Source organism: Orcinus orca, chromosome 3 (genome assembly GCF_937001465.1).
Source record: "Orcinus orca chromosome 3, mOrcOrc1.1, whole genome shotgun sequence".
NCBI lineage: Eukaryota > Metazoa > Chordata > Mammalia > Artiodactyla > Delphinidae > Orcinus > Orcinus orca.
This window is the reverse complement of record NC_064561.1, coordinates 177444339-177459293: the sequence shown is the minus strand read 5'-3', so window position 1 is coordinate 177459293 and position 14955 is coordinate 177444339. Positions and strand designations below refer to the sequence as shown.

At 40.0% G+C, this 14955-nt stretch overlaps 1 protein-coding gene across 8 annotated transcripts in view; it reads right to left on the bottom strand.

Annotated features, from left to right (window-relative positions):
• The window catches only part of SEMA5A (semaphorin 5A), a 477303-nt gene that overhangs the window by 251429 nt on the left and 210919 nt on the right, over window positions 1-14955 (bottom strand). For all 8 annotated transcript variants that reach the window (XM_049708240.1, XM_033436601.2, XM_033436598.2 and 5 more), the window contains one exon: window positions 3404-3503. In XM_049708240.1, the coding sequence (XP_049564197.1) occupies window positions 3404-3503 (100 nt within the window). The remainder of the gene's footprint in view (window positions 1-3403; window positions 3504-14955) is intronic.

Genomic DNA, 14955 nt, shown 5'->3' with positions numbered 1-14955 from the left:
AATCCCAGCAACTATCTTATGTAAAATTGCTATTCTCCGCACTCAGTGGTATCTGCCTGAAATGCATATGCACACGCATGCGGAAACCCACAGATACCCACACAGCTGCCCCACCACGCCATGCTTACAGGATGCCTGTCATTGTGACAATCTCTCTTCCTGGATTATTTCATTTAATCCTCACAACAGCTGAAAGGGGTAGAAATAATTATATCAACTTTAAAGATAAGAAAATTAGACTCTGAAATGGGCTCAAGGTCATGCAGTTAAGCAAGTCCATCTACCCCTTTCTTTCGTTTCGTTACTGAGTATCCACAATGTACCATGTCCTGTTCTAGAATAGAAATACAGCCCATGCTCCTAGGGTTGCTTGTCTGAAATTCAAGTTTAACTGCACATCCTGAACTTTTATGTGCTAAGTCTGGTGATCCTATATTGCTCCTGGTCACTATGCCATAGTGCAAGCTAGGTTGACTCAGTGGGTAGGCCAATCCCTCCCATGGCTGGTCTGGGACTGTGGTGAAATGAGATGGATAGAGACCTTAAGAAACTCTGGGATGGAGACTTCCAGGAATGCTGGGATAGAGACTTCCGGGGACACTGGGATGGAGACCTCCAGGGAGGCTGGGATGGAGACCTCAAGGAATAATAGAATGGAGCCCTCTGGGGATACTGGGCTGGAGACTCTCAGGAATAGGTGTCCCCTGGGGACAGTTCTCAGGTGCTGTCTGCAGTCAGGACAGAACTACGGTGATGTCTCTTCCAAATCTTCATTTTCTCAGTGGCTTCTCACATCCCCATTAGGAGAATCTGTGTCACTGACCAAAAGCCTACCACCTGCAGAGTGTAGGCATATATGTGACACTGCCCTGTTTGTGTAGTGCCAAGGACCTCCAGAAACAATGGAGTGTCTTTCGAGTCAAGCTCACAGGAAAACTGTTTCCAATACTCTTTAGAGTTGAATGAGACATGCAGGATTCAGATACACCAGTTGAGGTCATAGTTGCACCTGCTACCCCAGCAGGGGGCCCTTCCCCTTAGCTAAGGGTGAGAGTCTGTTTTCCCTAAGGATTAGCTTTGGGGTTTAGAGACTGCTACTCCCTGTGTCTTGTCCAACTGTAGACATCTGGAATAAATCTGCTACGACTCCACCCCCCCTTTCCCTAAGTGTCCTACCAAATGCAGAGGGTCACACATAGAAATCAAATCCTGGAAATAAATATGGTGAATCAATAGGTATCTTTGAGCTTCTGCCCGGAGGAGAAAGTGTGCTACATTTTAGAGAAAACAAGAAAAGACAGCCACATCCTCTACCATCTGGTACGTCACTATCTGAGAATGGGAAAGGGGAGAGTGAAACATGAACAGAAATAATGCAATAAGTGCAGTAATGAAGAGAGATGGCAGGTGTGCCAACAGAACCATACAGAGCAGGGAACATAGCAGCTCAGTCCCAAAGGAGGACCCTTGAGCCAGATCATTACAATGAGTATGAGTTCACCCAGTGGATAACTTGAGATGTGGGTGGGTGGTTAGCTAATATTCTAGGAAAGCAAAAGAGATTACCAAATCCCAGAGGCAAGAAGGAGAACACTCTATAGTTGTGGGCAACATAAATAATTCCTCGTGCCTGGACTATGTGAGAATGAAAAGTGTGTCTCTATAGGATGTAGGACGATGAGCCAGAGGGTCTGATGGGCCACACCAAAAGAGCCTAATAAATCCAAACTAATCCAGATGATCCCTGGAGAAAATAGTATTTCTATAACATAAGGGAAGGCATACAAGTCATAAGAACTCTGGTAGGAGCTACTGAGGGTTGTATTTTTAAAAGATGACTTTGGCCATGGTATGCAGAAGGAGGAGAAAATCTGGAGGCCAGGAGACCAGTTAAAAAGCCCTGCAGGGCTTCCCGGGTGGCGCAGTTGTTGAGAGTCCGCCTGCCGATGCAGGGGACACGGGTTCGTGCCCCGGTCCGGGAAGATCCCACATGCTGTGGAGCTGCTGGGCCCGGGAGCCATGGCCGCTAAGCCTGCGCGTCCGGAGCCTGTGCTCCGCAACGGGAGAGGCCACAGCAGTGAGAGGCCTGCGTACCGCAAAAAAAAAAAAAAAAAAAAAAGCCCTGCAGTGCGTGGCCCAGGCTCCCAGTGATGGAATTTGATGGAAGTCAGCATTAGAAATCCCCCAGCTAGTCCCAATGGGCCGAAGTAAGTATAAGAGTACCAAGTAAGCCCATCCAATCCATACTCACTGTCCAATCAATAAACACTAAAAGAGATACAAGTGACATGTTAAGTGCCAGAAGCTAAACCGACTTCTGTCTGTTCATTTAAGTTATGACCGTACGTCTTGAGTCTTCAAGTGTTGGGTGGATGAACGAGGTCTTCTTAAGATCTGAGAGCAAAGGCAGTGATTCTAGAAACTGTTCAGTGTTTGTCCAGAGCTTAAGCCAGATTTAGCTTCACTGACGTAGAAATTGCACAACCTCTTTTGCTATGAAAGGTATGTTTCATAATCTAGTACATTTGGCCGAAACAGATAACGTGCACTCCTCTGTCTAAAGTGCTTTCCTTGAAGGCCAGAAGAGTCCAAAATCTACAAATCATCTCTTTGGGTTATTACATATTTTTCCTAAGAGATGAACATAAAATATTTTTTAAACATCATCCTCAAACACACTGGCAGGATAGGTGATTGGAAGGCAGGGATTACACATGTTTTCTAAGGAAGTCATGGTAAATACGAGGGATGCAACACAAGATCTGTTCTGATTGGGTTCCAGTGGCCTCACCTTCAAACTGGAAGGTCAGGCACTGACCTGGAGACAGGAGCACACGCTCCTTAAGAGAAATAAATAATAGCAACTCCCTTGAATTCTCAATTGACTGGTAAATATCATAATGGGGGTCACAAAGAAAGGTAGTGATGCGTGTTGGAATGTGTATCAAGGTCTCCTGATGTCTAGAATTATGATGAAGAGTATACTGACAAATAAGAACATGGTTTTTGGACTCAAACATTGACTGAAACCTGGGTCCATCTTTGATTCAACATAATAAATGTGTCCCTGGGGTAACATTTATCCACCTTCTGTCTCAGTTTCCTCATCTCTAAAATAGGGATGGTGACAATACCTACCTCTCAGGTTCCACAGGTGGCAAAAATAAATGAATTCATGTTAGAACTGCTCCTGGCACTTGGGAAACACCCAATAAACTCCTGCTATGAAGAGCAGCAGTCATCTTATTAGTTGTAGCACACTTCATGACACTCGTACGGAATTTCATTCTTAGATTAAATATTACTTAGCACTCGTCAACTACGGCAGAGAAGCTTGTGTAACTGCAGAGATGTCAAATGAAGTCCGAAAATATCTGCGGAGGCAAAATGTAAGCTCTCTCACCTTGCTCCTACAAGGAGTTCTTTCTGTCCTGGGTCAAATGTTAACTGCGAGAAATCCACAGCATTCTTCGCTCTGAACTCCTGCAACCAGGGGCCAATTTCTAAAGAGGAAAAATAAATAAATAAAAAGATAAAAATGAATTTTCTTCCCCCCTCTGGGGACCACAGACAACGCACATCAGGTAGCAAACGTTACATTTCAGAGGATTTGAAGGGCCCCCCAGGTGATCATTTAGGGGCCACTGGAGGTTTCTGTCAGGGTGTCACATAAGCCACACTGAGAACGTGTAAAACATAGAGGGCAGCCGCCCAATAAAAAGGAAGCGAAGCATCAATGCGTGGTTGTGATTTACAAGCCAGATGTGCATTTTCCTTTTGCCTCTGGACTGGGCAGAAAATAACACAGCACTCACACGATTCATTAGAGGAATATTGAATGCAAACAAGATCATTTCCTGTGCAGCTTGATGGGAAGGAGCCAAAGATGTGGGAAAATCACAAAAGCCACAGAAGCACCATCTGCCTTCTTTCAAAGTGGACATTCCATCTCCCTGTCCTTTAGATTTCTATTTGGGCCCCAAGATTAGACTAGTTAAACACTCTCAGTCCTTTCTAGATGAGAGATTCACAGTCAATTCTAGGCCTCATTTGCATTTTTTAAGGGAAATCAGAAAATAGCCACTCTTTAGAGACAGGTTTTTTACAAGCACTGTTAACTCCTATTAAATGACCTCCAGCCTAGAGTCCGATTAGTACAACATGAGAGTATTTGAAGAGGGATAGAACTCAGCCTTATTAGCCATTTTTGCAACTTTCATTAGCTCATTTCTGACACAGAAAAAATCTTCAGTGAGTTGTCTGCCAGTTGTGCTGAACCTTATTATTATCCTTGACAACTATCCATGTGATCTGATTGTCTTTTTTTTTTTTTTTTTTTTTTTTTTTTTTTTTGCGGTACGCGGGCCTCTCACTGCTGTGGCCTCTCCCGTTGCGGAGCACAGGCTCCGGACGCGCAGGCTCAGCGGCCATGGCTCACGGGCTTAGTTGCTCCGCGGCATGTGGGATCTTCCTGGACCGGGGCACGAACCCGTGTCCCCTGCATCGGCAGGCGGACTCTCAACCACTGCACCACCAGGGAAGCCCCTGATTGTCTTTTTCCTTGAGTTTAATATTTTGAGTGATGTCACACTGACTAAACAGGTGCATGACAACTGGCAAATCGACAGTTATTGGTTTGCGGAAAAAGTGTGTAGCACAGAAATAATCTCTTCCACAAAACCAGATGCTAAAAAAAGATCTAATATGGAAATATGCCCATGTCTTAACACATGTCTTGTAGAAAGGTCTTTGTTGATGTAAATGAGGTAGATTATTTCCAAGCAATAGCTTTGTGTAACAAATATGGCTTTTCTCTACTATCAGTTATTGGGGGAAAAAATGGACATGAACTGAAAGGTCTATTCCGCTTAAAGGAAACCAGTGTTGAGTTATATAGAGATCTGTATTTGGTTTTTGATATTTTCATGTTATCTTGACTGTTTTTAGTATTTTATATAAAATTCTTCATTTTATAGGCAAGTCAATTTTTTTTTTAAAAATCCTTATTTATTGCAAAATAAGTACAAGGTCCTGGAGCTATAAAAAGATGTTAATAAATGATCTGTTCCAGGAGTTTTTAATTCAGTTAGGGAAGGAGCACAAATACCTTCTTTAAACACAGTATCTATAGATACAAGATCTTTACAGGTATTTATAGGGTTACAGGAAGTATTCATACACAGAAAGGAGAGATGACTGAGGGGCTTAGGGACCAGGAAAAGAGAGATCTGACCAGAGATTCACAGAACACATGTGTCCTGAGGAAGCAAGAGTGCCATGTGGTGCCCCCTGTGGCTGTAACTGGTATTGCTCATATTCACTCCTATGGGGCCCCAGATCAGTTTCTCTGCTCTTGGGCAAGAACACTAAGGCTCTTATGTTTGCATTGCTCACTGCAGTGCCTGCAGCTCAAGGTACAGTAGGTTGAATGTATAGGCAATACTAAATGTGTGGAATGAAAAAGTAAGAATAAGCTAGGGTTCTGTCTGTCCGTTTTTTTTTTTAATGAATTAAAAAAATTTTTCTTAATAATTTTTTTTCTAATTTTAATAACTTTATTTTATTTTATCTTCTTCTTTCTTTTTTTTCTCCCTTTTATTCTGACCTCTGTGGAGGACAGGCTTTTGGTGACCCAGCCAGGTGTCAGAGCTGTGCCTCTGAGGTGGGAGAGCCAAGTTCAGGACGCTGGTGCACAAGAGACCTCCCAGATCCATGTAATATCAAAAGGAGAAAATCTCCCAGAGATCTCCATCTCAACACCAAGACCCAGCTCCACTCAACAACCAGGAAGCTACAGTGCTGGATGCCCTATGCCAAACAACTAGCAAAACAGGAACACAACCCCACCCATTAGAGAGCGGCTGCCTAAAATATAAGGCCACAGACACCCCAAAACACACCACCAGACGTGGATCTGCCCACCAGAAAGACAAGATCCAGCCTCATCCACCAGAACACAGGCACTAGTCCCCTATACCAGGAAGCTTGCACAACTACCTGAACAAACCTTAGCCGCTGGAGACACAAACCAAAAACAACAGGAACTACAAAGCTGCAGCCTGCGAAAAGGAGACACCAAATACAGTAAGATAAGCAAAGTGAGAAGACAGAGAAACACACAGCAGATGAAGGAGCAAGGTAAAAACCCACCAGACCTAACAAGTGAAGAGGAAATAGGCAGTCTAACTGAAAAAGAATTCAGAATAATGATAGTAAAGATGATCCAAAATCTTGGAAATAAAATGGAGAAAATACAAGAAAAGTTTAACAAGGACCTAGAAAAACTAAAGAGCAAACAAACAGTGATGGACTACACAATATATGAAATTAAAAATTCTATAGAAGGGATCAATAGCAGAAAAATTGAGGCAGAAGAATGGATAAGTGACCTGGAAGATAAAACAGTGGAAATAACTAAATAACTACTGCAGAGCAGAATAAAGAAAAAAGAATGAAAAGAATTGAGGACAGTCTCATAGACCTCTGCAAAACATTAAACACACCAACATTCGAATTATAGGGGTCCCAGAAGAAGAAGAGAAAAAGAAAGGGACTAAGAAAATATTTGAAGAGATTGCAGTTGAAAACTCCCCTAATATGGGAAAGGAAATAGTTGATCAAGTCCAGGAAGCATAGAGAATCCTATACAGGATAAATCCAAGGGGAAACACACCCAGACACATATTAATCAAACTATCAAAAATTAAATACAAAGAACAAATATTAAAAGCAGCCAGGGAAAAACAACAAATAACACATAAAGGAATCCCCATAAGGTTAACAGCTGATCTTTCAGCAGAAATTGTGCAAGCCAGAAGTGAGTGGCAGGACATAGTTAAAATGATGAAGGAGAAAAACCTACAACCAAGATTACTCTACCCAGCAAGGATCTCATTCAGATTTGACAGAAAAATTAAAAGCTTTATAGACAAGCAAAAGCTAAGAGAATTCAGCACCACCAAACCAGCTTTACAACAAATGGTAAAGTAACTTCTCTAGGTAGTAAACACAAGAGAAGTAAAAGACCTACAATAATAAACCCAAAACAATTAAGAAAACGGTAATAGGAACATACATATTGATAATTACCTTAAATGTAAATGGATTAAATGCTCCAACCAAAAGACATAGACTGGATGAGTGGATAAAAAAACAATACCCATATATATGCTGTCTACAAGAGACCTATTTCAGACCTAGGGATACATACAGACTGAAAGTGAGGGGATGGAAAATGATATTCCATGCAAATGGAAATCAAAAGAAAGCTGGAGTAGGAATTCTCATATCAGACAAAAGAGACTTTAAAACAAAGACTATTACAAGAGACAAAGAAGGACACTACATAATGATCAAGGATCAATCCAAGAAGAAGATATAACAATTGTAAATATTTATGCACCCAACATAGGAACACCTCAATACATAAGGCAAATACTAAGAGCCATAAAAGGGGAAATTGACAGCAACACAATCATAGTAGAGAACTTTAACACTGCACTTTCACCAATGGACAGATAATCCAAAGTGAAAATAAATAAGGAAACACAACCTTTAAATGATACATTAAACAACATGGACTTAATTGATATTTATAGGACATTCCATCCAGAAACAACAGAATACACATTCTTCTCAAGTGCTCACAGAACATACTCCAGGATAGATCATATCTTGGGTCACAAATCAAGCCTTGGTAAATTTAAGAAAATTGAAATCGTATCAAGTATCATTTCTGACCACAACGCTATGAGACAAGATATCAATTACAGGAAAAAACCTGTAAGAAATACAAACACATGGAGGCTAAACAACACACTACTTAATAACCAAGAGATCACTGAAGAAATCAAAGAGGAAATCAAAAAATACCTAGAAACAAATGACAATGAAAACACAACGACCCAAAACCTATGGAATGCAGCGAAAGCAGTTCAAAGAGGGAAGTTTATAGCAATACAATCCTACCTTAAGAAACAAGAAACATCTCAAATAAACAACTTAACCTTACACCTAAAGCAATTAGAGAAAGAAGAATTAAAAAAAACCCAACGTTAACAGAAGGAAAGAAATCATAAAAATCAGATCAGAAATAAATGAAAAAGAAATGAAGGAAACAATAGCAAAGATCAATAAAACTAAAAGCTGGTTCTTTGAAAAGATAAACAAAATTGATCAACCATTAGCCAGACTTATCAAGGAAAAAAGGGAGAAGACTCAAATCAATAGAATTAGAAATGAAAAAGGAGAAGTAACAACTGACACTGCAGAAATACAAAGGATCATGAGAGATTACTACAAGCAACTATATGCCAATAAAATGGACAACTTGGAAGAAATGGGCAAATTCTTAGAAATGCACAACCTGCCAAGACTGAATCAGGAAGAAATAGAAAATATGAATAGACCAATCACAAGCACTGAAATTGAAACTGTGATTAAAAATATTCCAGGGCTTCCCTGGTGGCGCAGTGGTTGAGAGTCCGCCTGCCGATGCAGGGGACACGGGTTCGTGCCCCGGTCTGGGAAGATCCCACATGCCGCGGAGCGGCTGGGCCCGTGAGCCATGGCCGCTGAGCCTGCGCGTCCAGAGCCTGTGCTTCGCAACGGGAGAGGCCACAACAGTGAGAGGCCCGCGTAATGCAAAAAAAAAAAAAAAAAAAAAATATTCCAACAAACAAAAGCCCAGGACCAGATGGCTTCACAGGAGAATTGTAGCAAACATTTAGAGAAGAGGTAACACCTATCCTTCTCAAACTCTCAAAATATAGCAGAGGGAGGAACTCATTCCCAAACTCATTCTAAGAGGCTACCATCACTCTGATACCAAAACCAGACAAAGATGTCACAAAGAAAGAAAACTACAGGCCAATATCATTGACGAACATAGATGCAAAAATCCTCAACAGAATACTAGCAAACAGAATCCAACAGCACATTAAAAGGATCATACACCATGATCAAGTGGGGTTTATCCCCGGAATGCAAGGATCCTTCAATATACACAAATCAATCAACGTCATACACCATATTAAAAAATTGAAGGAGAAAAACCATATGATCATCTCAATAGATGCAGAAAAAGCTTTCGACAAAATTCAACACCCATTTATGATAAAAACCCTCCAGAAAGTAGGCATAGAGGGAACATTCTTCAACATAAAAAAGGCCATATATGATAAACCCACAGCCAACATTGTCCTCAATGGTGAAAAACTGAAACCATTTCCACTAACATCAGGAACAAGACAAGGCTGCCCACTCTCACAACTATTATGCAACACAGTTTTGGAAGTTTCAACCACAGCAATCAAAGAAGAAAAAGAAATAAAAGGAATACAAATTGGAAAAGAAGAAGTAAAGCTGTCACTGTTTGCAGATGACATGATACTATACACAGAGAATCCTAAAGATGCTATCAGAAAACTACTAGAGCTAGTCAATGAATTTGGTAAAGTAGCAGGATACAAAATTAATGCACAGAAATCTCTTGCATTCCTATACACTAATGATGAAAAATCTGGAAGTGAAATTAAGAAAACACTCCCATTTACCATTGCAAAAAAAAGAATAAAATTCTAGGAATAAACCTACCTAAGGACACAAAAGACCTGTATGCAGAAAATTATAAGACACTGATGAAAGAAATTAAAGATGATACAAATAGATGGAGAGATATACCATGTTCTTGGATTGGAAGAGTCAACATTGTGAACATGACTATAGTACCCAAAGCAATCTACAGATTCAATGCAATCCCCATCAAGCTACCAATGGCATTTTTCACAGAACTAGAACAAAATATTTCACCATTTGTATGGAAATACAAAAGACCTGGAACAGCCAAAGCAATCTTGAGAAAGAAGAACGGAGCTGGAGGAATCAGGCTCCCTGACTTCAGACTCTACTACAAAGCTACAGTAATCAAGACAGTATGGTACTGACACAGAAACAGAAATATAGATCAATGGAACATGATGGAAAGCACAGACATAAACCCATGCACATATGGTCACCTTATCTTTGATAAAGGAGGCAAGAATATACAGTGGAGAAAAGACAGCCTCTTCAATAAGTGGTGCCTGGAAAACTGGACAGCTACCTATAAAAGAATGAAATTAGAACACTCCCTAACACCGTACACAAAAATAAACTCAAAATGGATTAAAGACCTAAATGTAAGGTCAGACACCACCAAACTCTTAGAGGAAAACATAGGCAGCACACTATGACATAAATCACAGCAAGATCCTTTTTGACCCACCTCCTAGAGAAATGGAAATAAAAACAAAAATAAACAAATGGGACCTAATGAAACTTAAAAGCTTTTGCACAGCAAAGGAAACCATAAATAAGACAAAAGGACAACCCTCAGAATGGGAGAAAATATTTGCAAATGAAGCAAATGACAAAGGATTAATCTCCAAAACATACAAGCAACTCATGAAGCTCAGTATCAAAAAAAACAAACAACCCAGTCCAATAATGGGCAGAAGACCTAAATAGACATTTTTCCAAAGAAGATATACAGATTGCCAACAAACACATGAAAGAATGCTCAACATCATTAATCATTAGACAAATGCAAATCAAAACTACAATGGGATCTCACCTCACACAAGTCAGAATGGCCATCATCAAAAAATCTACAAACAATAAATGCTGGAGAGGGTGTGGAGAAAAGGGAACCCACTTGCACTGTTGGTTGGAATGTAAATTGATACAGCCAATATGGAGAACAGTATGGAGGTTCCTTAAAGAACCACAAATAGAACTACCATACGACCCAGCAATCCCACTACTGGGCATATACCCTGAGAAAACCAAAATTCAAAAAGAGTCATGTACCAAAATGTTCATTGCAGCTCTATTTACAATAGCCAGGACATGGAAGCAACCTAAGTGTCCATCATCGGATGAATGGATAAAGAAGATGTGGCACATATATACAATGGAATATTACTCAGCCATGAAAAGAAACAAAATTGAGCTATTTGTAATGAGTTGGATAGACCTAGAGTCTGTCATACAGAGTGAAGTAAGTCAGAAAGAGAGAGACAAATACCGTATGCTAACACATATATATGGAATATAAGAAAAAATATGTCATGAAGAACCTAGGGGTAAGACAGGAATAAAGACACAGACCTACTAGAGAATGGACTTGAGGATATGGGGAGGGGGAAGGGTAAGCTGTGACAAAGCAAGAGAGAGGCATGGACATATACACAGTACCAAACGTGAAGTAGATAGCTAGTGGGAAGCAGCCGCATAGCACAGGGAGATCAGCTCCGTGCTTTGTGACCACCTGGAGGGGTGGGACAGGGAGGGTGGGAGGGAGGGAGACGCAAGAGGGAAGAGATATGGGAACATATGTATATATATAACTGATTCATTTTGTTGTAAAGCAGAAACTAACACACCATTGTAAAGCAATTATACTCCAATAAAGATGTTAAAAAATTAAAAAAATATATTCAATAATAAACTGTTAGATACATTAAAATATTTTATACCAGTAAAAGCGAAATAATACAATTACCAGAAAAGCATAAAGTATCTTTTATTTACACTTTTATTTGCAAACATGACACATAAAACACAGCATTTTAAAATGCTAACAGTGCTTTGCCAGATCCTTTTTGTTTTTAGCTGCATATCTGCTCACCATGAGTCTAGTGTTTTATCAAGTCTCTTCATATGTTTCTTTGCAATGACATACAATAACCATTTCTCACAGGTTCACTATAGGAAAAATCCACAAACTGCAAGTTGTACAAAATATTTGTTCTCTGGAATTGGGTTCTTCTAAACTTTACTGCTTCACCTTGGACAGCATGCCTGGTGGATTTCTAAGAAACCAAACAGTTATGATAGTTCATTTTTCTTGAAGTGCTCCTGATTTGGGTGTTCTTAACTCAAACGCAATTTAAAAACCACAAGTCTCAAATTAGGCTATGTTTTACAGCCTGGAATCCATGGTATAATAAGTATTCACAACATAAATAGACATTAAATAATAACCACAAATCAGTTAAATTATAGGAAAGAATGCATATATTATTCTAGGAAGGGCAAAAGCAGAGAGCCTGTATCAGAGGGTATTTGTCAGATGAGGCTGGCCAGGGGCAGGCTGAGGGCATGCTTCACTCTGAGAAGGACTTGCTTGTGTGACTTTTGGATATAGCATTTCTCAAAGTTAGATAATTGCAGGATAACACAGAACTAAATAAATGCATTTCATACTTATCCTGGGTATGTATTTTAAGAAAAATCTTAGGAAACAAAATTTCAGTGGGATCAACTACCATTTCATAACGAAATGAGATGTACTCCCCTTCTGAATAAAGTGTAGGATTTGTGATTTCCATTGTTTCCCCAACTTTTCATTCGTTTGCATGATTTTCTGGCCATATCAGAAACACTTGTTCATTCTCAGGATCTAAATGTAAGTGTTAGGTGAGAACCAGGCTTCTCTGGTCCCCCAAATTCTGAGTTGTCCAGTGGTTACCAGAGACACACCTGGCAAGGCATAAAGAGAAGCTTCTGAAAGTTGTTAGTGAGCTGGGTTCAAAATCCACCTGGTAGGGGGTGTTGCCTTCTCCTTTGTTTATAACTTTTAAGATAGTGGAAACCTGTTTCATTAAACCATCTAGAGCCCTTGCTGCTGGTGACTGCAGGATAAGAACCAAATTAATCAGTGGCAGGTTTTTACTGCTGGATAGCTCACACAAGAAGCAATTTCTATTTATCCATCCATCAAGGAAGACTTTTTTTTTTTTAGTTAAAAGATTATGCAAATTCATACGCAAACTAGGTGAGACCCTCAAATTCCTGGCCTGTGGCTGGCTTTGTCCTCCAGGTTGTGAAGTTGGTGCCTGGGCTGCCCTGCCCTGAACTCTGCTTGGCTTATAAGCTCCCTGCGTCACCCACGGGAAACCTTCCTGGTGCAGAAGGTCTTAATTTTGCCTTGTGACCTGAAGCATATGACTGCGGGCTATAAAATCTAATTGCAAAATCTTAATGTTGTGCCAGAGGACATTAAAAAGTAATTTCCTTCAGATTTACAACTTCAGAATTACAAATGATGTTAATATGATGAAAAGTATAAAAATGAGTGATTCCTATTCAACAAGCACTTAGATTATTCCAAGAGTCAGCCATGTGCTTGTGTGTAAGCAGTCATGACGAGAAGTCTGAGAGGCACAAGTAAAGCCATTTGCCACTGGGTAACTACAGGGATTGCAGGAGACAGTTTCAGGAACTTCTTAGAATCTTAGGGTATTTGGTTTTAAAATATTCTTAGACTTTGTTCTGCCACATACTCAGGAATTGCCAGACTTTGGCTTTAAGACAATAAATCATTTGTTGAAGCTAACATCTCTTTCTGACAATTCAGGCTCAGTTTCTTCTCTGTCTCCTTGCTAGTGGAAACAGCATATGTTCTCATCTAAGACTCTACCACCACAGACCTCAGGAGTCAGGGGAAGAAGGAGGCCTCCACCACTCAAGAGACAAGCTAGGGTTGTCCCAGGAAGTCTCCTCATTTGAAGAAATGTGAAAAAGTCCCAAGGTGGTGTCTGCACAAGTACTGATTCTATCTGTACATCAGAACTAGAATGATTTCCAAAAGAGACCCAGATTTTTCCAGGAGCTTTAGGGTTAAGCATTAAGACAATATATACCAAGAATATTCTTAGATAGTTTACGTAGTCAACTAATATTTCTTGAGTACCAGCTACATGAAGAACCCACCGTAGGTACTGGCTAGGATACAAAGTTATGTAAGATAGACCTCTGCCCGTGAGACATTTATAATTTAGTTTAAAAAGTGAGATATATACACAAGAGAGTTAAGCCAAAGAAGAGAAATGCTTGCTGGTACCAAGGAAAGTGTGATGATAAATGTTCCAAGGCAGCACTGTCCAATGAAAATATATTGCTACCTACACATGTGAATTTTTCCAGTAGTGACACTGAAAAGTTGTTGATTTTCAACAATAGTTTATTTAACCCATATAGCCACGATATTATTTCAACATGTTATCAAAATAAAAATTTTGGAGACATTTTCATCGCATGTGTATGTTCTAAGTCTCTGAAGGCCAGTGTGTATTTTGCACTACCTACTGCACATCTCAGTTTGAACTAAGCACATTTCAACTGCTCAGTAGCCAAACATGGCTAGTGGCTACTCATTAGACAGCACATATCCAAGGTATTAGGAAAAGGACCTCCTTGATAATATAGAGGCATGGTTCTGTTACAGCCATTACTGAAAAGGAAATTAACTCTGGGTCCTCTCAGAACCAACTGCCAGCACCAGTTGCCTTATTTTTTTTTAACAAACTATAAAACAGGAAAATAATAGAACAATAGTATGTGTTGGGAAGAATATATAAATTAATTCCCAGGAAGCAGCCCGAAGAGTACCTAAAGCATGGGAGGGTCTCAAGAAATACCAGTTCCCAACTTCACCACTGGGGGCAGTAAAGGGTGGTTTTCACCCATCTCACAATTTTACCACGAGGATGGCTCTATTAAATCTTTTGACGACATCCTGCGGACGAGGCCACATATCTGATATCAGTTTTGCCTCCTCTTAGAACTATATTCACTTTCATGTACTGAGGTTGGCCAAAAAGTTTGTTCGGGTTTTTCTATATGCTGTTATGGAAAAATCCAAACAAACTTTTTGGTCAACCTAATAAATCACATTCTATCAATACCTACCCAGGGTGTAAGACCCAGGCCAAATTTAGAAAGGCATGAAGAACCATTCAAAACCAACTGAAAAAGTAACACCCTCTGTCAGAAATCTATTAATCCAGTGAGAGGTTGTTCAGAAACGGGTTGACTCAGCAGGTCTGGGGCATTCAAACCCTGCACTTTCCGAATAAAGTCTGATCCTTTACCAGCTCCTGGGAGATAATCTCTAAGACCTTGGCATATCCT